Source organism: Scyliorhinus canicula, chromosome 8 (assembly GCF_902713615.1).
Source record: "Scyliorhinus canicula chromosome 8, sScyCan1.1, whole genome shotgun sequence".
NCBI classification, from domain to species: domain Eukaryota; kingdom Metazoa; phylum Chordata; class Chondrichthyes; order Carcharhiniformes; family Scyliorhinidae; genus Scyliorhinus; species Scyliorhinus canicula.
Window position 1 is genome coordinate 6,131,885 of NC_052153.1, and position 24,757 is coordinate 6,156,641.

The following is a 24,757-nucleotide window of genomic DNA, read 5'->3' on the forward strand; positions in this document are numbered from 1 at the left end:
ATGCAACAGGGAAACTGTAACTGCATTCCCCAAAATATTTACTTGGTTGCGACACAAGCAATTTGATTTATGAGTATTTTTTTCTCTCCCCCAAGTCCAGAATTTTTGCCCGTCTTGTACAAGGTCATCGGCTCCCGATTAGCACACAGCCAAATGGGCCTCAATCCTGCCACAAAAGTCAAACACTACCGGAAAACTGAAATTACAACAGAAAGTGCTGGAAAAACTCCCCATGGAGAGAGAAACACAATTAATGTTTCAAATCCAGTTTGACTCTTTGGAACATTTCTGCCTCTCTTTAGCTGCGAGTCGTATTCGAATCGAAACGTTGACGCGGTTTCTCGCTCTGCAGATGCTTGCCTGACCTGCTGAGCCTTTCCAACACTTCCGCATTTCACTTCAGCCTCAATTTTACTTGACCACAAATGCCAAAAATCACCTGGACCTCGGGAAGGATAGGATTAATTGAAGATTAATATTGTGATTGGAATTATTTTTAGGAACAGCGTTGAACACCATTCACAACAGCAGCAGATATCTCTTCAACTCATGGAACAGTACGGGAGGCTGTTCGGCCCGTCGCGTCGGTGCTGGCTCTATCGATGATTTACGCTCACTCCCCTGCTAACTACTCACTGCTTAACCAAGACCTTTCACATCTCTGCTGCTTTTGCTCGTCACCTTTAATCTGCGCCCTTTGAATCGCGGGAAACTTTCCTTCCGCCTACAAAACTGATGAATTTAAACAACCCTTTCAAATGTCCTCTTGCCCCATCTGAGCTTCCAGGAGAACAATCCCAGTTTCTCGGGTTCTATCCACGTCACAGAAACCCCTGGAACAACTCCAGCCAACGCCCCCCTACCCCCGCCCCCAAATGTAAAAGTTCTACGTACATCTTCGGACTCAAAAACATGACAGATCATCTTGTACTGCCTCTTCCCATCGTGGGACGGGTGAGAAGCTTCCACACTGTCCTGGGAATTGGAGCGGGGCATGCGTCGCCGGGCCATCAGCACCACGATATTCCCGATGTCTGCGATGTACGAAATGGTCCTCAAAGGATGGTCCATCATCGTTTCCTAAGAAAAGGCACGGAGGGGGGGGGGGGGGGGGGGGGGGCAAAAGGTACAAATTCAGCAGGACCCTTGGCCAGTTCAAACAGTGTCACTTTGAGAAACCCACAGCAAAACGCTCAGAAGGTTTTTCCAACGATCGGCTACTTTTCCAGAAATTTCTGAACATTTCACAGTAATCTCTCGGGCTGTGTCGATCTGTAAATTGGGGCTAATCCCTTCAGTCAGGAAAAAATGCATTTCCTTTCCAGGTGCGTTTCGGGTTACCAGCGTTTTCACTGTTTTAGTGATTTCACTGTGTGGGGGTGGGGGTTTAGGTTGTCACGTGTTTCAGTTTCCCTTATTAAACTGGGCAGCTGATGACAAACAACTCGTCTCCTGCAAGCATCAAACTAACTAACCAGCATACAGCACTCCCCACAGACACATTCTGCCCCCCACACCGTTTCCCCCCCCCCCGCCGTACCCCCCGCCACACACAAAAACCCACGTGCATACAAAACACCCCCCCGCCACACACAAAAACACACGTGCATACAAAACACCCCCCGCCACACACAAAAACACACGTGCATACAAAACACCCCCCGCCACACACAAAAACACACGTGCATACAAAACACCCCCCCGCCACACACAAAAACACACGTGCATACAAAACACCCCCCGCCACACACAAAAACACACGTGCATACAAAACACTCCACACGTGCACACACAGAAAACACACGCGCGCACACAAACACACCCACCCACCAACACAAAATCAGGCGCCCACTCTAATATATCCCACCCCGCACACTCTCTCACACGGAGACACACTCGAGCACTGCCGCAGGCTGCCCACCCACTCACACACCCATGTTGGAATACCCACCCAACGATCGACAGCCAGACACGCACACAGCAGCCTGCACGAACATACATTTCTGGCACCCTACGCAAACACTTACACAGACGCTGCAACACAATGCAGACACTCCTCCTCCACAGCCCCCCCCCCCCCCCCCCCCCCCACACCACACACACACACACACACAGATACAGAAATACACCCACACACACTACCCACCTCTAGTCCCACTGCATCACCTACCGACCCAGGCGGGGAGGAGAAATCATCACAGATTTGAACACTGGCCACAATTTCACAGACATGCGACCACTAGCTAAATACAAAATGCCACAACCTGTAAATCAAAGAGCTGGTTTGGAACACAGGCTCATCTGTGGGAGAGCAAAGAGGTGATTAGCTGTCACTGGGCAAGGCCACACAGCCCCGCTTACAGCTCAGCGTTGAACAGTCCGGGTGATGTGTCCAGACTGCATTCTGTCAAATGCATCCAGTGGAACCTAAGTGATAGCGACATGGCTGTCAGCAAAAGTACAAATAAAGCATTAAGTTTTCCATTTCCTGTAATAGCTTGGAGCAGGGTAGGGACGGCCCAGGCTCTGACCTCTCCCTGACCCCGCACTGTTTGTCTACGTTGTTGGGGAGGAAGCAGTTTTGAGAATAGCACAGGAGGCTACTCGGCCCATTGTGACTGTGCTAGCTCTTTGAAAATCTGCTTCCACAGCCCCTTCAGGCAGGGCCTTCTCAATCATTTTTTAAAAAAAAGCCTTTTTATTGGCATTTTCAAAATTCTATACCTTGTCGTTCGTTTTAATTTAAAAAAATTTTTTTTTTGTAGTGTACCCAATTATTTCTTCCAATTAAGGGGCAATTTTGAGTGTACAATCTACCTATCCTTCACATCTTTGGGTTGTGGAGGTGAGACCCACGCAAACACGGGGAGAGTGTGCAAACTCCACACGGACAGTGACCCAGAGCCGGGATCGAACCTGGGACCTCAGCGCCATAGGCAGCAATGCTAACCACTGTGCCACCGTGCTGCCCCTTAATTTATTGTAGTCACCAAAGTTCCTTCTTAGGTTTCTCTATTTACAGTCTGTCGCCGTCTGGCTCAGCGTACAATCCTCCCAATGCCGCCCTCCAGCTCCTTTCCTCTTGCCCCCTCTCCCTTCCCCCCCTTTTCACTGCTGGTCCCCATTTTGTCTTGCTGGGTTTTGCTACCTCACATTTCTCCCCGGTCCTCCCTTGTTTTCCTCTTTTTATCTTGTCCTGGCTATTTCCCCCGGTTACTGCCTATTTATTTATTTATTTATTTATGTGTTGGCCACAAACAGGTCTCGGAACAATTGGGTGAATGGCTCCCATGTTTTGTGGAAGCCGTCGTCTGACCCTCGGATGGCGAATTTGATTTTCTCCATTTGGAGAGATTCCGATAGGTCGGACAGCCAGTCTGCAGCTTTGGGTGGTGCTGTTAATCGCCAAACGAGCAGGATTCTAGGGCGGGCGATCAGGAAGGCAAAGGCAAGGGCGTCCGCCCTCCTCCCCATGAAGAGTTCTGCTGGTCTGATACCCCGAAGACCGCCACTATCGGGCATGGCTCCACCCTCACCCCCACCACTTTGGACATAGCCTCGAAGAAGGCTGTCCAGTACCCAGCAAGTCTGGGGTAAGACCAGAACATGTGGGCGTGGTTGGCCGGGCCTCCTTGGCACCGTTCACATCTGTCCTCCACCTCCGGGACGAACCTGCTCATGTGAGCTCTATGTACCACTTTAACTGCATCAGGTCGAGCCTCTGACATGTAGAGGTGGAGTTGACCCTATGCAGTGCTTCGCTCCTCAGTCCCCACCCTATTTTGAACCCCAAGTCTGCCTCCCATTTCCTCCTCGTCGTGTCCAGCTCTGTGGCGGCCCTCTCTCGCAGTCGTTCGTACATGTCACTACAGCTCCCTCTGCCGAGGATGTCTGTGTCCAGTAGCCTTCCCAATCATAACAACTCGCTGCAAATTGTTTTCCTCTCCATGGAGAGGGGGGGGGGGGGGGGGGGGGAAGTTCCCTCGTTTCCACTTTGACCCTTTTGTCAATCCCTTTTGTAATGCGTTGGAACTTGGAGGGAGGGAGGGGGGCGGGGAAAGAGGGGTGAGAGGATAGCTTCAGGGGCTCCAGAGGTCCGGACCCCATTTATAAACGGCGTCCCGATCTCTTGCTACATCGAGGTGTTCTGCCGAGCAGCGCCCCTCAATCAGAAAACTGGGCCGTCTGCTATCTCGGCCGCACGTTCCCCGCTGAGGCCCCTTACCTAACCCGTGTGCCGTTCTATAGTATTATGTTTCTTGGTGCTATGAGCGCCAGGAAACACCCGGCTAAACGTGCTCGCTAAAGGACTTTGTTCCCGGGTAGTTAAATCCTGCCCTATATCTCCTACTCCCCAGAGTCAGGGATAACCCCATCCAATCAAACCATAATCCCCTCTCCCCTTGCTGCCAACGTCTCATAGGAACATCAGAACTAGGAGCAGGAGTAGGCAATTCGGCCCCTCGAGCAGTGTGGTCCACTTACTTCTTCATCATTGGCTAACTGCACAAGTGTCAGTGTCTCCCCATGTTTCACCTGCCCCGTCAGGGAAGGGAGGTTGAAGGAAAAGTGGAAAAAGAAAGCAAAGGAAGGCCTAGGCTGAGAGAGAGAAGGAGACATGAAGGAATGGAGAAGAATGGGGTGGAGGGAAGGCATGGTTTGTGAGACAAGGAATGAGGGACCTTAGTGCTCACCTGCATCTCCCGTTGAAGATGGCAGAACGCACCGAGGGAGTGGTTAGCGAAGCAATTAGGATCCTGGGCTTCATAAATAGAGGCATCGGGTACAAAACCAGAACGTCTATTAGGCTCTGGTTAGGCCACAAGGAGAATATTGCATCCATTTCTGGTCAGCGTACTTTAAGAAGGATGTGAAGGTCCTCGAGATGGTGCAGAGGGAGATTTACCAGAATGGTTACAGGGACAAGATGATTTGAGTAGACCTTTCAAATGTCTGAATGTGCATTTTGAACTAAGCTGACATCAAAAGGGACAGGACAGAAATATAATCAGGCTGGAGGCCTAGCTTCCTCAAGGTTTTCCAATCTTAGCATTCTGATAAACGTACCAGAAAGCTCCCAGGGCAGCTCCTTGAAAGCTCCGTTCCACATCAAGTTGAAGAGAGTGGTTAGGAGGAGTACAGGACTGCAGTGGGGTAATTGGATTGGAGATGCAGTTCAGCCATGATCTAATTGAAGGGTGTGGAACAGCCAAGAGGGGCTGAATCGCCTCCTCTTCATGCTTGAGAGAGTGGTGAAGACCTCAACAGCGTACAGTGCTTCTTTTTTCTTTTACACATTTGAAGCATCCAATTCTTTTTCTCCCCCCAATTAAGGGGCAATTTAGCGTGGCCAATCCACCTAGCCTGCACATCTTTTTGGGTTGTGGGGGCGAGACCCAGGCAGACACGGGGAGAATGTGCAAACCCCACACGGACAGTGACCCGGGGCCAGGATCGAACCTGGGACCTCGGCACCCCGAGGCAGCAGTGCTAACCACTGTGCCACCGTGCCGCCCCCTCACTTAGTGTTTCTGAAATAGACAATTATAGGTTTAAAAATTTGTAAATTTAAACGTAAATGTGCGAAGAAATGGAGGATAGACAATGCTGCAAATAAAAGATAGAACAAATAGACTACGAGGCAGCTCAATCCCCTAATTTCCAAAACTCAAATAGTCTGTAAATGATTGACAATTTAAGGAACTCAACCCGACAGGATGTGATCTATAAACATTAATAGAAAACAGAGAACACAGCAGATCTTCCACTTGTATTCTGTAAGTTAAGGAGACCTACATTTTGCAAAGTATTGCAATGATTTGTATGGTTAAATGTTCATAATTGCGCAATCCTTTCGTTCTTTTATCCTTTATTTTAATTTTACAGATCGTCTATAACTATGTTGTGATTTATGATTACTTGTTTTATTTGCTGCATCATCACAGTCTGACACTTGCTGCGGTTTTTCAATAAATCAATTCTCTATCCAATTATCCACAATGGAACAGTCGGTCTCGGGAGCTTCGGAATCGAGGTGGGGGGCGGGGGGGGTTTGGGCAGCCAAGCACTTCATCATAACGAAACTCAGCAGAAGGAGCATTCCAACAGGTCAGGACGTGTTTGCTTTCTGCGGTCAATCCATCGCGAGGTATGTTTTAAAATCACCCATCGTTTTTGAAGGCAAACAGCGAGTCAATTCGATATGCCAAATTTCTTGCCCACCCATGGCTCCTGGCACTTACCTGCGAGTCGGCATTGAGCACCTTGATCCTCTGGGTGGAGATGAAGAGGTCGACTTCCGTCATGGGCTGGGACTCCCCTTCGGCAGCCTGTTAATAGGGAAGCGCAAGGCCATGACTGAGACACACTCCAAACACTACAACGGCGCAATTATTGATCAGACTTCAAGTTTCACCCGTTGTGGAAGCATCCTATCAATAATAATTCCACGAAGATGGAATGCCCATTTCCAAATATGAAGAATAGGAACCGGGGGGGGGGGGGGCCTTAAGTCTGTCTTGCCACCTAATGGGCAGCAGGGTAGCATAGTGGTTAGCACTGATGCTTCACAGCACCAGGGTCAGAGGTTCGATTCCTGGCTTGGGTCACTGTCTGTGCGGAATTTGCACGGTCTCCCCCTGTCTGCGTGGGTTTCCCCCCGGGGGCTCCGGTTTCCTCCCACAGTCCATAGACGTGCAGGTTAGGTGGACTGGCCGTGCTAAATTGCCCCTTAGTGTCCAAAAGGGTTAGGAGGGGTTATTAGGCTACGGGGATAGGGTGGAAGTGAGGGCTTAAGTGGGTCGGTGCAGACTCGATGGGCCGAATGGCCTCCTTCTGCACTGTATGTTCAATGTAATGGCTGATTCAACACCAACCTTCCCTCCTTGTTTCCCCAAATACCCCTTCCCCAAAAGGTGACCTCTAAGTTGGGTGACTTCCCCCCACCCCCCACCCCACTCTCTTCTGGATTTCCCCTTACCGCACCGATCCCATGACATTGAACAGACAGACAGGTAATTAGCCTAGCTTTAGTTAATAGGGACCCGCTGAGTCAATTTAATGCCGATCAGTATTAAATTTGCACACACGCAGTGGAGAGAGAGTCAAAGATTCACATCGGCCAAATGTTCGTGCATTTTAAGCCTGGTTAATGCGATTGGTTTGGATTCTATTTAAAAGGATAAACCAAAAGAAAGCTGGGTTTTAAATGCATTTACTAAAGTACAGAGCAACGATCCAGATAAATAAATAAAAAATTAGGTTTGCAATGTGCTGATAAGACCGTTAGCTCACAAGCTGCATTGACAGAGCGTTAAGGACATACTTTGTAGCTTATCATAAGTAGGCAGCAAGTGAATGCTAAATTCTACCCATCAGAATACAGAACACACGGCCGGCACGGTACCAAAGGTTGGTCCTGTGTGTGAGAACAGGAAAGAGGTAATTCAGCCCCTCAAACCTGTCCCCTCATTCAGCGAGATCATGGTAACCTGTATCTCGACTCCATCCAGCTATCTTGGCTCCTTATCCCTTCACACCCCACCTTAGCCAATGCAGAATCATAGAATTTACAGTGCAGAAGGAGGCCATTCAGCCCATCGAGTTTGCACTGGCCCTGACAAAGAGCACCCTCCTGAAGCCCATGTTATCTACCCTATCCCCGTAACCCCCACTTCACCTTTTTTGGACAGTAAGGGGCAATTTAGCATGGCCAATCCACCTAACCTGCACATCTTTGGACTATGGGAGGAAACCGGAGCACCGGGAGGAAACCCACGCACACACGGGGAGAACGTGCAGACTCCCCACAGACAGTGACCCGAGCCGGGAATCGAACCTGGGACCCTGGAGCTGTGAAGCAACTGTGCTATCCACTGTGAAACCGTGCTACCAATCACAAATTTAAAGTGACTAATTGAGCGATTGTTTTCTGTGGGACAGAGTGCCACACATCCAGTGCCCTTTGCATGAAAAAAGCGAAAGTGTGCGTGTGTGTGTGTGTGTGTATAGTGTGTGTGTGTAGTGTGTAGTGTGTGTGTAGTGTGTGTATATAGTGTGTGTGTGTTGTGTGTGTAGTGTGTGTGTATATAGCGTGTGTGTGTAGTGTGTGTGTGTATATAGTGTGTGTGTGTGTAGTGTGTGTAGTGTGTGTGTATATATAGTGTGTGTATGTAGTGTGTGTGTGTGTATATAGTGTGTGTGTGTAGTGTGTGTGTGTGTAGTGTGTGTGTGTATATAGTGTGTGTGTGTAGTGTGTGTAGTGTGTGTATATATAGTGTGTGTATGTAGTGTGTGTGTGTGTGTGTATATAGTGTGTGTATGTAGTGTGTGTGTGTGTGTGTGTGTGTATATAGTGTGTGTGTGTAGTGTGTGTGTGTGTAGTGTGTGTATATATAGTGTGTGTATGTAGTGTGTGTGTGTGTATATATAGTGTGTGTGTGTATATATAGTGTGTGTGTGTGTATATATAGTGTGTGTGTATATATAGTGTGTGTGTGTGTGTGTGTGTGTGTGTGTGTAGTGTGTGTGTGTGTAGTGTGTGTATATATAGTGTGTGTATGTAGTGTGTGTGTGTATATATAGTGTGTGTGTGTGTATATAGTGTGTGTGTGTGTATATATAGTGTGTGTGTGTGTATATATAGTGTGTGTGTGTGTATATATAGTGTGTGTGTGTGTATATATAGTGTGTGTGTGTATATATAGTGTGTGTGTGTGTATATATAGTGTGTGTGTGTGTATATATAGTGTGTGTGTGTGTGTGTGTGTGTGTGTGTGTGTAGTGTGTGTGTGTGTAGTGTGTGTATATATAGTGTGTGTATGTAGTGTGTGTGTGTATATATAGTGTGTGTGTGTATATATAGTGTGTGTGTGTGTATATATAGTGTGTGTGTGTGTATATATAGTGTGTGTGTGTGTATATATAGTGTGTGTGTGTGTGTGTGTGTGTGTGTGTAGTGTGTGTGTGTGTAGTGTGTGTGTGTGTAGTGTGTGTATATATAGTGTGTGTATGTAGTGTGTGTGTGTATATATAGTGTGTGTGTGTATATATAGTGTGTGTGTGTGTATATATAGTGTGTGTGTGTATATATAGTGTGTGTGTATATAGTGTGTGTGTGTATATTGTGTGTGTGTGTGTGTGTGTGTGTGTGTGTGTGTGCAGGTTTCCTGTCCAGATTCCTGTTAGATGGTGACGGGCTGAATAATGAAAATAAAACATTAGAAAAAACAAAAAGCAAAATGAATTGAGGCGAATCTCGCTTTTTAGTGTTTACATAGGATTTAAAGCCCAGAAACAGGCCATTCGGCCCAACTGGTCCATGCTGGTGCTTATGCTGCAACACTGACCTCCAGCCAGTCTGCTTCACCCCGCCCTATCATCGTATCCTCCTAATCCTTTCTTTCTCCCTTGTGTTCAACCATCTGCCCCTTAAAAGGCCTCTGCGTCAAAAACCTCCACCGCTCCTCATATCAGAGTCTCAACCTCGGGGTTCCAAAAGTAGCTAAAATAAAACACCCAGAGCACAAAGGAAGAGGCGGTACCTTGTAAGACTCCGTTTTGATTGGATACGCAACGTACATTAGAAGCTACATTCACAGGGAAAGAAAGGGCTGAAATGAAACTGGCAATGTTTGGCTTTGCCTGTGTCACTGGGGTGAAATGCGGGAGGTCATGGGAAACAAAAACAAGTTCAAAGCTTTGGGAAACACCTCCTTTCTTGCTCTCGGGTGGCAAATAAAATAATTCAAAGAAGCCAAGGCGTATTGTCAAAGGAATCGGAAAGGCCAAACACAAACAAACTCGCATCAAAATACAACTTCAACAAAAGCATCGAAAAGAACGGTCAGGTTTTGCACCTTAAAAAGCCACCACACAAACTTTCTGCATCCAGTAATCTGCAAACAAATCAAAGTTGCCGGGGTGGGAGGGACTTCCCAGTTGCCCAAGGTGTTTGGGAGGTGGGCACGGGTGAACAGCAAAGGAGAGCAGAAGATTTCTCAGTAGGAAGTGCTAAACGTAGAGTAGAATGCCTGGCAATATTAATTGAAATGTCACTATTTGAACAAGGCACAATTTCGGTCGGCAATCGGTAATCTCGATCTGTCTCCTCCTTGCATTCCTCTCAAAAGCAAAAAGAATTGGTTCAACTGAAGGAGGCAGAGCGCATGGTTAGAGCCGCTGGATTCCAACAGGGTTTAAAAAGCACAATTGCCCCGTTTCGGACCCTCCAACTCCTCCAAACAGCCGTGAAATCTACGTCGGCAGTTAACCGGGAGCGCGTCTGCGAAGCGAAAAAAAAAAGGGGGGGAAATGACGAGCGGCTGGATGGCAGGCAAGTCAAGACGCAGCACCCTGCAAGCAAGAAGCGGCTGAGGAGACAATCAAGGGAATTCTGCGGGACGCCCTGGATGCAGAAACGTTAAGCAGCGAAAAAGAAAATAACCCAAGGGGGTTCCGAATAAATTAACAAAAAATAAAAGCTCGTGGCAAAGCAAAATGCAACAGCCATAACATCAAGCTGATGAGGTTACTACACCTTCTTCCTGCTTTTGGTCAATTTCTGGGCCATCTGCTTGGCATGAAATAGACAAGAGATAGGAGAACAGTTAGAGTAAAAACCGGCAGACACACGCATCGAGAAGCAATTACAAGTTGGAGGAGTTTGCTTGGCAAAGACAGGACATGCAGTAGAAACAAAAATAATGCGAGCAATTCTTTTGACTGCTGTTGATTCCCACATGAGAATTACAGACGTTCGTGAGGGCAAGTGCTTTTCCTTTCCAATCTCTTAGTCAAATGGGAGGCGAGAAAAAGGTTGGATTTGAGAATCAAAAATGATCACTTTCCACAAACCCACTGCCACTAGGCGTCATTTTGCCAAAAAACAGTCCAACAAGGAAAACAGAAACATCTGGGATTAGAAGACACGGTCCAATGTAACAGGCCATTCAGCCCATCTGCTCCATGCTGGGGTTTACGCTCCGCCTGAGCCTCTGCCCAACCACCTGACCACATCTGCGTAACCTTCCATTTCTCTCTTTTTGATGTATTTATCCATTTCCCCTGGAGATGCATCTGTTCCCTCAACTCCTCCACCCTGTGAGAGCGAGTTCCACATTCTCCCCACTCTCTGGGTAAAGGGGTTTCTCCTGAATTCCCTGCTGTGTTTATATCGATGGTCCCCACTCCCGGAATCAGATTTGTTTTATTCATTGGATGTGGCTGGGCCAGAACCTGATGCCCATCCGTACTTGCCCTGTGACTTCCTGGGTCATTTCCGAGGGCATTTAAGAGTCAACCACGTTGCTGTGGGTCTGGAGTCACATGTAGGCCAGACCGGGTAAGGACGGCAGATTTCCTTCCCTAAAGGACACTAGTGAACCGGATGGGTTTTTATGACAATCGACAATGGTTTCATGGTCGTGGTTAGACTTTTAATTCTGGGATTGGAAGTCGGGTCCGCCGAGCATTACCCGGGGTTACTGGAGCCCCAGCTGGTTCAAACCTTCCTGTTAGGTGGTGTTGCGCTAACAATTGCACACAGAAACACAAAACGGTACAAAAGAGGCTTTATTACCGTGAGATGTTATTACCTCAAGTGGAGCTGTAAAATGGCAGCTCAGGAGACCTCATGGATATTTATACTGCTCCTGTGGGCGGAGCCAGCCGGCAGGGGCTTACCGACAAACTATGCAGGGGCTTACTGACAAACCTGTAATAGCCGGTACTATTGTACATCCCCTAATAGAGGCACACACATATATATACAGTGGTATTACCACAGGTGGAACCTCTCAGTTATGGTATAATTCCTATTTATCATTTTCACTTTGTATCCTTTTAAAAATGGACAAAGTAATCAAATGAAGGCTAAACAAGGCTGGATACAAGTTTAACAATCAACATCTCGATTCTGTCCTGCTAGAAATCAATCCCAATGCTTTGTTTTTTTCCCCGAGTGGCCTTATGAGCTTTAGCCACGTCGTTTAGTGATTACTCCCCGAGATCACACTGTTCCTGGACCCCACTCAAATTCTTACTTTTCCAAAGTTTATTGTCTCGGTCAAAATTCGCCACTCCATACGTACCCTACGCTGAAATTAATTTCAGAAAACAAGGCAGCTCGCGAGATTGGCAAATGCCGGTACAACCTGGCTGTGATGGGGAGTTTTTTAAATTCTCAAAAAATAGGTCATTCTTTATTGGTAAAGTCTGTGAGCGCAGGAGAGAGAGAGAGAGAACATTTTTGCATTTCTGGGCAGTCCCACTCTCTAAGTAATGCCGTGGACGGCAACACTGAAATTCTGGCACCTCACAAGCACATTTAGTCCTGTAAGAGCATGAAAGGCCCAGAATACAGAGTGTTCAGCTTATCATCAAAGACGATAAAGGCTTCAAGGAGCAAAGACAGCTCCTAGTGTGAAAGGCACATTTGAGCAACGGTCCAATTAATGATTTAAACGGTGCAGTAAAATGTGGTTGACGTTTCAATGCCAAAGCCAAATTTACTGAATATCAGAATTGCCAGTGAACCTGAACGGACATCAAGGATAGGTTTTAGAAAAGGAATTTGAGCATAGCTGAGAATCAACCAGTTATGAAGGGGTTTTGACAGGATGAATCGGGAGAGACTATTTCTACTGGCAGGCGAGTCGGTCGTAAGAGGACACGGATTTAAAGTAATTGGCAAAAGAACCAGAGAAGTTTATTTTTCTTTTAAAAGCAGAGAGCTGCTGTGATATGGAACATGCTGCGCAAAAGGGAGCTGGCAGTCACTCAATAATCATTTGCAAAAGATACGGACTTGAAAAGGGGCTTTGAGGCAAGAGCTGGGAGGAGTGAGTGCGACCAACCGGATCGCTCTTTCAAAGGGGCAGCACGGGCACAGTGGGCTGAATGGCCTCCTGCTGTGCAGAAACGTTCTGCAATTAGAACGGTAGAGACTGATGTTTTCTGACATGGCCACCAGAGTATTTTTCGCAACCCTGGATCGCTGTAACACGCTAGGAGACCCTGCGAAACAGCGGGTAGCGCCTCTATCTCTGGAGCTCCCGATTCAAGCACATCGCCTTGATTTGTTGATCACGGAAAGAGCGCTCAACTCAGTTCAACGGGCGGTGATAGCAGTTGGGAATCTCTCCACCCTCTCTTTCAACCCCCCCCCCCCCCCCTCCCCCACCCAACTATTCCGGGGGCAGCAGGGTAGCATGGTGGTTAGCATAAATGCTTCACAGCTCCAGGGTCCCAGGTTCGATTCCCGGCTGGGTCACTGTCTGTGTGGAGTCTGCACGTCCTCCCCCTGTGTGCGTGGGTTTACTCCGGGTGCTCCGGTTTCCTCCCACAGTCCAAAGATGTGCGGGTTAGGTGGATTGGCCATGCTAAATTGCCCGTAGTGTCCTAATAAAAGTAAGGTTAAGGGGGGGTTGTTGGGTTACGGGTATAGGGTGGATACGTGGGTTTGAGTAGGGTGATCATGGCTCGGCACAACATTGAGGGCCGAAGGGCCTGTTCTGTGCTGTACTGTTCTATGTTCTATTCCCCAAAGAGTGAAAAGAAGTCTGGGTGTGGAGATACCTTATTAAAACAAAAATAGATACAAATCTCTTTACGACTGCCAGAAACCTGTGGAATTGAAACCAAGTTAAAAAAATTAATTCCTTCGGTCAGCGGCCATTCTAATTTTTTTTCCTTGCTCTTCAATGAACTGTAAGAAGTCTGACAACACCAGGTTAAAGTCCAACAGGTTTGTTTCAAACACTAGCTTTCGGAGCGCAGCTCCTTCATCAGGTGAAGTGGTTCCACGAGCTTTCGGAGCACTGCTTCCAAGGAGCTGCACTCCAAAAGCTAGTGTTTGAAACAATCCTGTTGGACTTTAACCTGGTTACACTTTACACTTGTCAAATTACACCGAAGAAATGGGCACACAAAAATTCACTCGGTCTTTACTGGTTTGTGCTGGTGTTAATGTTTCCCACGGCTCCCCTCCTAGCCCATATCACCTCACCCCATCAACATATCCTTCTAATCCTCTCTTCCTCGTGTTTATCCAGCTTTCCCTTCAAAGCACCGATGGCATTTGCCTTGAACTGTAGAGGCAAGTTCCACATTCTCCGGGTGAAAGAGTTCCTCCAGAATTCCTGATTGGACCGTCTTGTATTGACACCTGCTTTTGGACTCCTCAAGTGGCAACATCTTCTCTAGAGGATCGGGTGGACAGTGAGAGCCTTTTTCCTCGGATGGTGATGGCTAGCACGAAGGGACATAGCTTTAAATTGAAGGGAGATAGATTTAGGACAGATTTCAGAGGTAGGTTCTTTAACAAGGCAGCACGGTAGCCTAGTGGTTAGCACAGTTGCTTCACAGCTCCAGGGTCCCAGGTTCGATTCCCGCCTTGGGTCACTGTTTGTGCGGAGTCTGCACGTCCTCCCCGTGTCTGCGTGGGTTTCCTCTGGGTGCTCCGGTTTCCTCCCACAGTCCAAAGACATGCAGGTTAGGTGGATTGGCCATGATAAATTGCCCTTAGTGGCAACGGAATTGGGTTTTTGTAAGAGGTATATTTAACATAATTATGGTAATAGCACATCAGTTCTCCATTGCTTCAATACTTGAGATATTCAGGAAATATCAACCATGTCAGTGAAAATTGTAGCGACGAACTATAGCTTGGCAGTAATCTTCATTGCTCAGCAATCCCTCCAGCCTCAAGACCAGGGGGAGGTGATTTGGAGATTACTCTTCAATACATATCATGAGGACTGCAAAATGATTTTCTTTCTAAAGACTTAGTGTCTTTTTGAGTCTGTTGAAAAGTAGTATAGCCTCTCCAGCTCCTATTGTGCTTGCCGCAGATATCATTACACATACAGCCGCTTTTCAAAATAATTACACTTGTCAAATTACACCGAAGAAATGGGCACACAAAAATTCACTCGGTCTTTACTGGTTTGTGCTGGTGTTAATGTTTCCCACGGCTCCCCTCCTAGCCCATATCACCTCACCCCATCAACATATCCTTCTAATCCTCTCTTCCTCGTGTTTATCCAGCTTTCCCTTCAAAGCACCGATGGCATTTGCCTTGAACTGTAGAGGCAAGTTCCACATTCTCCGGGTGAAAGAGTTCCTCCAGAATTCCTGATTGGACCGTCTTGTATTGACACCTGCTTTTGGACTCCTCAAGTGGCAACATCTTCTCTAGAGGATCGGGTGGACAGTGAGAGCCTTTTTCCTCGGATGGTGATGGCTAGCACGAAGGGACATAGCTTTAAATTGAAGGGAGATAGATTTAGGACAGATTTCAGAGGTAGGTTCTTTAACAAGGCAGCACGGTAGCCTAGTGGTTAGCACAGTTGCTTCACAGCTCCAGGGTCCCAGGTTCGATTCCCGCCTTGGGTCACTGTTTGTGCGGAGTCTGCACGTCCTCCCCGTGTCTGCGTGGGTTTCCTCTGGGTGCTCCGGTTTCCTCCCACAGTCCAAAGACATGCAGGTTAGGTGGATTGGCCATGATAAATTGCCCTTAGTGACCAAAAAGGTTAGAAGGGATTATTGGGTTACGGGGATAGGGTGGAAGTGAGGGCTTAAGTGGGTCGGTGCAGACTCTATGGGCCAAATGGCCTCCTTCTGCACTGTGTGTTCTATATTCTATGCTTTACTCAGAGAGTAGTAAGGGCGTGGAATGCCCTGCCTGCAACAGTAGTGGACTCGCCAACACTAAGGGCACTTAAATGGTCACTGGATAAACATATGGATGATAATGGAATAGTGTAGATGGGCTTTAGAGGGGTTTCACAGGTCGGCGCAACATCGAGGGCCGAAGGGCCTGCACTGCGCTGTAATGTTCTTCTATGTTCTACGTCTACCCTCCTGCGCTCACTACTTAAAGGCCTCCATCTTTCACAATACTGAGATCCTCTCTGTTTTAGCAATGGCCTTTCTTTTGCGAGGGGGGGGGGGGGGGGCACATTCTCTAGTGCCTCCAAACATCAGCAAGGGCTTCAGAGGAACAGAAAGTTCCGGGGTGGAGAAAGCGGAGCAAGAGGTGATTTCCGTTTGCTCTGACAAGTGGATCAACTCGATGGAAACTGAACTGGGAACATGGTGATGGATGTCGAAGGGAGGCAGAGGTTCACAATCTGCTGCCGACAAAGACTTTGAATATTCATGCCCTTCCCTACCTGAATGCAAGGGGATCGAGGAGGAAAAATACCAACATTTGTGAACTCAACCCTGTGGTAGATTACTCATTGATGTTCTTTCGCTTGCAAATAAATAAGAAAGGCCCACAATTCGCAATGGTGAGTTTAATTATTCTAAAGGATCAAGTCACCCCGCAAATTGTGTAGAGGGACAGATTCCCCGAGAGTTGCACATCAACACTGGGTTGCTGGGTGTTTCAGTGTAAGCTTTGCTGAAATGGCAGCTCATCCTTCCCCTCTCCAAGCGTTCAATGAAAGTGCTGCATTTTGTTGCTCAATTACCCAGTAAAGCTGCCACAGAAAATTAGGGCTGGTACTTAATAGCGTAAGGACCCATTTAATGAGATTTTAAAATTTATTTTGCAATGTCACTCAACCCCTCTGGCCTTGAAAGAGAAATTAAATTTACAGAGTCTCATTTGATCCAATTTACCCCCATTCATTTCTTCCTTGTTCCTCTGTTTCGTTCTTAATGCTGAACTCTCATTGATTAAGGAGACAGCCCGAGGCAAGGTCCCAGATGTCTTTTTGCACTGTTCTCAGATCACAGCCAGTTACAGCTCACATTCAAAGCTGAAGGGAAAGTCTAACCGATGGGACTTGCTGACAGATGCCTCACTCCCAGGGAAGTCCGGGTCGAGACACTTTTCAGGAGTCTAAATAGTAGTAATAATCTTTATTATCATCACAAGCAGGCTTACATTAACACTGCAATGAAGCTACTGCGAAAATCCCCTAGTTGCCACATTCCGGCGCCTGTTCAGGTACACTGAGGGAGAATTCAGAATGTCCAATTCACCCAACAAGCACGGCTTTCGGGACTTGTGGGAGGAAACCGGAGCACCCGGAGGAAACCCACTCGGACATGGGGAGAACGTGCAGACTCCGCACAGACAGCGACCCGAACCTGGGACCCTGGAGCTGTGAAACAACAGTGCTAACCACTGTGCTACCATGTCACCCATGGTGTAGCATCCGGATGAAAGGCTGGTTGGGCATTTTGGGTTTGAAGTTTGTCATTCACATTCTGACCCTGTGATCTTAACTAAGTACGATACCACTGACCCATCGTGCTTTCAAAAGCACTCAATCACCACAAAAGTTTGGGTGATATCGTCAACACAGGGACAGGAGGATATTCAGTCCTTCAGGTCTATTCCACCATTCGCGATTAATCATTAGACAATACGTGTGTTGGATATACTCCTAACCATTGGAAGGCCCGTCTGGTAAACCTAGAACATTTAATCCCTTTGGGGAAAAAAAATTGTTTGAATAAATCCACATCAAGGTTAGAACCCAAGTTTAAAAAAGAATCAAATGTTTTGTAATGCACAATTTATGGGATTTAACGGTTAATAGGAGATCCTGAAGGTGCAGTGCACAGAGGTGGGAAAAGCTGCAAACGACAGAGGGTTTAAACGGAACACAATCACATTTCATAATTAGGTCTCTCTGACAAAATGCCACAAAGAAAAAAGTGAGTCAATTTCTTCTTCAACAGCTCCACCAATCAATTGGGATGATTGAAGAAAGGTTAAATGACTGGAATTTTAACAGTTGGTGTTGCAAAGTGCTCCAGATCCTTCAGTTTTGAGTCTGATTTTGTCACAACGTTTAAATAAGAATGTTTTAATTTCTAAGAGAAACCTCTGACCGGTTCTTTCCTTTGTGTCGGCTGATTTAACGTTCGAAAGGAACGTTAATAACCCTGAGCAGGGCTTCTTTCCAAATTAAAGCAACACTGGACTCCATAACTCACAAAAACAAAGGCCGAGACCAGAGACAGGCGTGAGAGAAAGAGAAGGAAAGAGACACACAAGGGCAAGTGAGGATGAGAAAGAGAGAGTGTGGGTGACTGAAAGAGACAGGGAGAGAAAGACCATACGACCATAACACACAGGAGCAGAATTGGGCCACTCAGCCCATCGAGCCTGCTCCGCCATTCAATCATGGCTGATATGTTTCTCATCCCCATTCTCCTGCCTTCTCCCCATCACCCCTGATCCCCTTATTAATCAACAACCTATCTACCTCTGTCTTAAAGACACTCAGTGATTTGGCCTCCACAGCCTTCTGCGGCAAAGAGTTCCACAGATTAGCCACCCTCTGGCTGAAGAAATTCCTCCTCATCTCTGTCTTAAAGGATCGTCCCTTTAGTCTGAGATGGTGCCCTCTGGTTCTAGTTTTTCCTACAAGGGGAAACATCCTCTCCACATCCACTCTATCCAGGCCTCGCAGTATCCTGTAAGTTTCAATAAGATCCCCCCTCATCCTTTTAAACTCCAACGAGTACAGACCCAGTATCAACGAGTATCAACCATTCCTGATACGACAAGCTCTTCATTCCAGGGTTCATTCTTGTGAACCTCCTCTGGACCCTTTCCAAGGCCAGCACATAGGGGCTGGATTAGCTCACTGGGCTAAATGGCTGGCTTTTAAAGCAGACCAAGCAGGCCAGCAGCACGGTTCAATTCCCGTACCAGCCTCCCCGGACAGGCGCCGGAATGTGGCGACTAGGGGCTTTTCGCAGTAACTTCATTGAAGCCTACTCGTGACAATAAGCGATTTTCATTTTCATTTCATTTCATCCTTCCTTAGGTATGGGAGCAAAACTGCTCACAATACTCCAAATGGGGTCTGCCCAGGGCCTTATGCAGCCTCAGAAGTACATCCCTGGTCATGTATTATAGCCAGAGAGAGAGAGAGAGAGAAAAGGAGAGAAAGAGAAGGAGAAAAAGAGAGAAGGAGAGAAAGAGAGAGGAGAGAGAGAGAGGGGGAAGAGAGAGAGAGAGATAGAAGAGGAGACGGAGTGGACAGTCAAAGAGAAAGAAAGGGATGACTTGCAATTCTGTAGTATGACCATAGGATGTTCCAAAGTATTTTACAGCCAATGATGTAGCCTCTGAAGTGTAGTTCCTGCTGTAATGTAGGAAATGCAGCATACAATTTGCACACATCAAGCTCCCAGTAAACAATGTGATAATGAGATCATCGGCATGCATTTATTTAGTAAAAATCCTCGGAGACAGTCCTCAGGAACAGTCAAACAGGACTTTCTCACTGAGCCAAATCAACAGATACGAAGGTAGATTGATCGGAGGGCAGAACGAGAAAATATGCCTTGCTTTTAAAACAGGCTGAGGATTAAATATTGGTCCAGGGAAATCTCCTCTGTTCCACTGCTTAATGTCTCATGGGAAAGGTGGACTTTGTCATCACTGAGCAGAACTCTAATCCTATCCACTGGAATCTACGTGAAGTGGTCAACAAATTGGGAATCAACGTTCGCTTTGTTGGTGGCTTCCACCTTGCTGTCGTGCGCGCGCAAACTCTCGTCAGTCCCAACGTTAAAGCTGTGAATGATATTGCTGTCAAAAGAACACTTCGTGAGCACTGGACACACATGCAGGAGGGAGTTATCACCTTGATTCTGCTGACTGCTTCCTGGGCTTGCATCATCCGCACATTCTTGGAGGGAGTTTTGTCAGAGAGTAGTTGGGTGGAGCCCAGGTAGTTGGCGGCAAAGATGATGCCATCGATCAGGTCTTCTGGGTCACATGGTCCCGGGACTGCAGACCAGAAAACAAAAAAATGGTCAGTTATCAGCCCCAGGGAAAATTACACCGAGAAAGAATGCCGGTGGGTAATTCACGACTGGGGGGGGGGGCACGGTTCACCAATTTTGATTGGATAGAATCTACGACAATTCATTTAAAAAAAATTTAGAGTGCCCAATTCATTTTTTTTTCCCAATTAAGGGGCAATTTAGCGTGGCCAATCCACCCAGCCTGCACATCTTTTGGGTTGTGGGGGGCAAAACCCACACAAACACGGGGAGAAAGTCCAAACTCCACATGGACAGTGACCCAGAGTTGGGATTCGAACCTGGGACCTCGGCGCCGTGAGGCAACAAATCTACGACAATTCACGACCTCCTGCCCCGAACCTTCCATTGGGTCAAACAATCTTTATTTCCCACCCCCCCCCCCCCCCCGATAAGGGGGTTATAAACGGCCCCCAGGGCACAAAAAAAAACCCTTACTGGATGGGTTCCACTCTTTAGCCTATTTCTTATCCAGACCCAACATTAACCTCACCCAACATTTTCACACCTCTAATGTGCCTCAGTCACCATTATTCATCCACTGCTCAATTAGTGTTTGCCTTTCAACAACAGTAAACTAACATCGTCTGATTGTTGCCCCAGAGTTGGTGGCAAAGATGATGCCATAGGAAACATGGTTCAGTCTGCCCGGGACGATTAGCCAACATATTGTTACAAGGAGGGTCCAGCACAGGCATAGCCCATTTGACCCAACTGATCGACCCTAGTGCTGCTCACCAACCCTCCTCCCACCCCTCTTCACCTCACCATATTAGAACACAAGAGATAGGGGTAGGAGTAGACCATTTGGCCCATCGAGCCTGCCCCGCTATTCAATAGAGTCACTGCTGATCTTGAGCTTCAACTCCACTTTCCCATCTGCTCCCAATATCCATTAATTTCATAGAATTTACAGTGCAGGAGGAGGCCATTCGACCCATCGAGTCTGCACCGGCTCTTGGAAAGAGCACCTTACCCAAGGTCAACACCTCCACCCTATCCCCATAACCCAGTAACCCCACCCAACACTGAGGGCAATTTTGGACACTAAGGGCAATTTAGCATGGCCAATCCACCGAACCTGCACATTTTTGGACTGTTGGAGGAAACCGGAGCACCCGGAGGAAACCCACGCACACACCGGGAGGACGTGCAGACTCCGCACAGACAGTGACCCAAGCTGGAATCGAACCTGGGACCCTGGAGCTGTGAAGCAATTGTGCTATCCACAATGCTACCAATTCCTCGACCGTATCGAAAATCTATCCCAACCTTAATTACAGCCCCTTGGAGGGGGGAATTCCAAACATTCACAACCTTCTGCCTGAAGAAATTTCTCTTCATCTCAGTCTTAAATGCTAATCCTGAGACTGTGACCCCACTTTCTAGATTCCCGATCCGGGGAAACAACCCGCACTATCTACCCTGTTAGGAAACCAACTCAGTGCACTTCCCTCAGTCATAAGGTCAGAAATGGGGATGTTTGCGGATGACGGCACAATGTTCAGCACCATTCGCGACTTCTCAGACAGTGAAGCAGTCCGTGTCGAAATGTAGCAAGACCTGGATAATATTCAGGTAGCGGCAAGCAACATTCGTGCCAGACAAGCCCCAAGCAATGATCAGCGCCTACAAGAGAGGGTTTAACCATCGCCACTTGACGTTCAATGGTATTATCGGCAGCACAGTAGCACAAGTGACTAACACTGTGGCTTCACAGCGCCAGGGTCCCAGGTTCGATTCCCCACTGGGTCACTGCTCATGTGGAGTCTGCACGTTCTCCCCGTGCCTGCGTGGGTTTCCTCCGAGTTCTCCGGTTTCCTCCCACAGTCCAAAGACGTGCAGGTTAGGTGGATTGGTCATGCTAAATTGCTCTTAGTGTCCAAAAGGTTAGGAGGGGCTATTGGGTTACGGGGACAGTGTGGAAGTGAGGGCTTAAGTGGGTCGGTACAGACTCGATGGGCCGAATGGCCTCCTTCTGCACTGTATGTTTTATGAATCCCCCACTATCAACATCCTGGGGGTTACCATTGACCAGAAACTGAATTGGACCCAGCCATGTAAATACTGTGGCTACCAGGGCAGGTCAAAGGCTGGAAATTCTGCGGAGAGTAACTCGCATCCTGACCCCCCAAAGCCTGTCCACTGTCTACAAGGCACAAGTCAGGAGTGTGGTGGACACTTGCCTGGATGAGTGCAGCTCCAACAACACTCTAGAACAGGGGTGGGCAAACTTTTCCATGCAAGGGCCACATTCAGAAATTCACAATTTTAAAGGGTCGCATAGGATATAAAGTAAAATAATTACTTCACCAGGTTATGATTCTGGGCACCTCATATAGAACATAGAACAGCACAGAACAGGCCCTTCGGATCTCGACGTTGTGCCGAGCAATGATCACCCTACCCAAGTCAACGTATCCACCCTATGCCAGTAAGTAACCCAACAGTCCCCCCATTAACCTTAAAAAAAAATAATTAAAAATTCTTTTAAAAAAAATTATTATTTTTTTTTAATGACTTGGTGGGCCGCATAATGACCTTTGGCGGGCCGGGGCCGTAGTTTGCCCACCCCTGCTCTAGAAGCTCAACGCCACCAAGCAGCCTGCTTGCCTAGCACTCCATCCACCACCTTCAACATCGCTCCCTCCACCACTGGTGCACAGTGGCAGCCGTGTGTACTATCTACAAGATGCACTGAAGCAACTCAACAAGGCTCCTTCGACAGCACCTTCCAAACTACTGAACTACCACTTAGAAGGACAAGGACAGCCGATACATGGGAACACCACGAACGGGTGCCCGAAAGGGTGTTGGAGGAAGAGACCCTCACAACATTTAAGTAGTATTTAGGTGTGCACTTGCGATCCCAGGGCAGACGAGGCTGTGGGCCAAGTGCTGGAAAATGGGATTAGAATAGTTAGGTGGTTGTTTTGACCGGCGCAGACTCGATGGGCCAAAGGGCCTTTTCTGTGCTGTAGACCTCTATGACTATGACTACCAGCTGCAAGTTCCCCTCCGAGCCACAGAACAAGCCTGACTTGGAAATGTATCACTGCTTATTGTGGTCCTTCTATTCTTTTCGCCCTCTGGCTTCCCCTGAGCGGCATCTATTTTTGTTGCTGGGCTGTGATTCTCGTCCACGGGTCTGTACCTATGAGGTCTTTTCTAGCTGAACTATTTATACAGTTCCCATGCAGAAAGTTTCCTTCCTACAGGTTCCGAATATTTCAGAACTAATACATCCTGGAAACAATAACATGATTATTCAGGGACATCATCAAACAGATAATTCTTTCTCGATGAAACCATTTTTTTTTAAAACAGTGCAAATTTTCTGGTTGAATTTTTTCCCCCAATCTCCCCTCACTGCAACCAGGCGTTATCAAATCCTGGAAGGTGGCATAATACTTGCATTTTATCGCACCTTTTAAAATGCCAGCATGTCCCAAAGGGGTTTTAAAGCCGGTCATGCACCTTTGAAGCAATGTCTCGGTTGTAATGTGTGAAACCACAGCAATGTGTGCACAGCAAGCCCCCACAAGCAGCGGCATTATCACGACGGGATGTCTGCTTCTTTCTCCTCCCAATCAATGGTCGTGCGATATTTTTTGCCTCCACCCAACATCGAAACATTTTTTCGTAATCTTTATTATTGTCACAAGTAGGCTCACATTATCACTGCAATGAAGTTCTGTGAATATCCCCCAGTCGCCACATCCTGGCACCCGTTCGGTTAGACAGAGGGAGAATTCAGAATGTCCAACAAGCACGTCTTTCGGGACTTGTGGGAGGAAACCGGAGCACCCGGAGGAAAGCCACTCAGACACGGGGGGGAACGTGCAGACTCCGCACAGACAGTGACCCAAGCCGGGAATCGAACCCGGGTCCCTGGCGGTGTGAAGCAACAGTGCTCACCACTGTGTCGCCCGCATGTGGTTTCATACATCATCCGCACAATGCCACTTCAGACATTGCAGCATTCCCATGTTACTGGCGGTTGGAGCGGAAGCCTGGAGTCGGTGCTCGGATATCTGAAGCGGGTGTCAAACCAACATTCACCGTGAACACAGGGGAGAGATTCCCTTTTACACCTCCGCTAACTGTCCTGTGGGAGAAACGGTTAAGCTTGTGCTGGTGTGGGAAGACGAGGGACACAGGGTAGAGGTTTTTCTTGTTCATGGGGCTGGCGGGGGGTGTGGGCGCCCTCCCCTCGGACCTGACCACCATAGGGAGCTCCGTTCAAAGTTAAATTCCTTAAGGTTATTTTGTAGCATTTTAAAAATTGAAAATATTTAGATGTTCTTCGGGGCTTGCGCTGTGAGGGGTGGGAGGGGAATGGTCTGGGCGGAAGAGTGCAGGATGGAGGGAATGCATGAGGAGTGCAAGGAGGAGGAACGAACGTGGGAGGGCTGGGTTTGCGTGGAGTGGCGGGGCATAAGCATTGTGGGGGGTGGTGGGGAGGGTGTCGAGGGGCTGAGGGTGTCGATGTGGGGCTGAGGGTGTCGGGGTGGGGCTGAGGGTGTCGGGGTGGGGCTGAGGGTGTCGGGGTGGGGCTGAGGGTGTCGGGGTGGGGCTGAGGCTGTCAAGGGGAGGGCGGAGGGTGTGGGTGGGGAGGGCAGAGGGTGTGGGGGGGCTGAGGGTGTGGGGGGGGGGGGAGGCTAAGGGTGTGGGGGGCTGAGGGTGTGGGGCGGCTGAGGGTGTGGGGGGGCTGAGGGTGTGGGGGGGGCTGAGGGTGTGGGGGGGCTGAGGGTGTGGGGGGGGGCTGAGGGTGTGGGGGGGGCTGAGGGTGTGGGGGGGGCTGAGGGTGTGGGGGGGCTGAGGGTGTGGGGGGGCTGAGGGGTGTGGGGGGGCTGAGGGTGTGGGGGGGCTTAGGGTGTGGGGGGGTGAGGGTGTGGGGGGGGTGAGGGTGTGGGGGGGTGAGGGTGTGTGGGGGGGGGTGAGGGTGTGGGGGGGG

At 48.2% G+C, this 24,757-nt stretch overlaps 1 protein-coding gene across 1 annotated transcript in view; it reads right to left on the minus strand.

Annotated features, from left to right (window-relative positions):
• The window catches only part of apba1a (amyloid beta (A4) precursor protein-binding, family A, member 1a), a 138,017-nt gene that overhangs the window by 28,572 nt on the left and 84,688 nt on the right, over positions 1-24,757 (minus strand). Inside the window, exons 4-7 of the mRNA XM_038805509.1 lie at positions 19,620-19,805; positions 10,538-10,570; positions 6,243-6,329; positions 895-1,080 (exon numbers count right to left, since the gene is read on the minus strand). Of these exons, the coding sequence (XP_038661437.1) occupies positions 895-1,080; positions 6,243-6,329; positions 10,538-10,570; positions 19,620-19,805 (492 nt within the window). The remainder of the gene's footprint in view (positions 1-894; positions 1,081-6,242; positions 6,330-10,537; positions 10,571-19,619; positions 19,806-24,757) is intronic.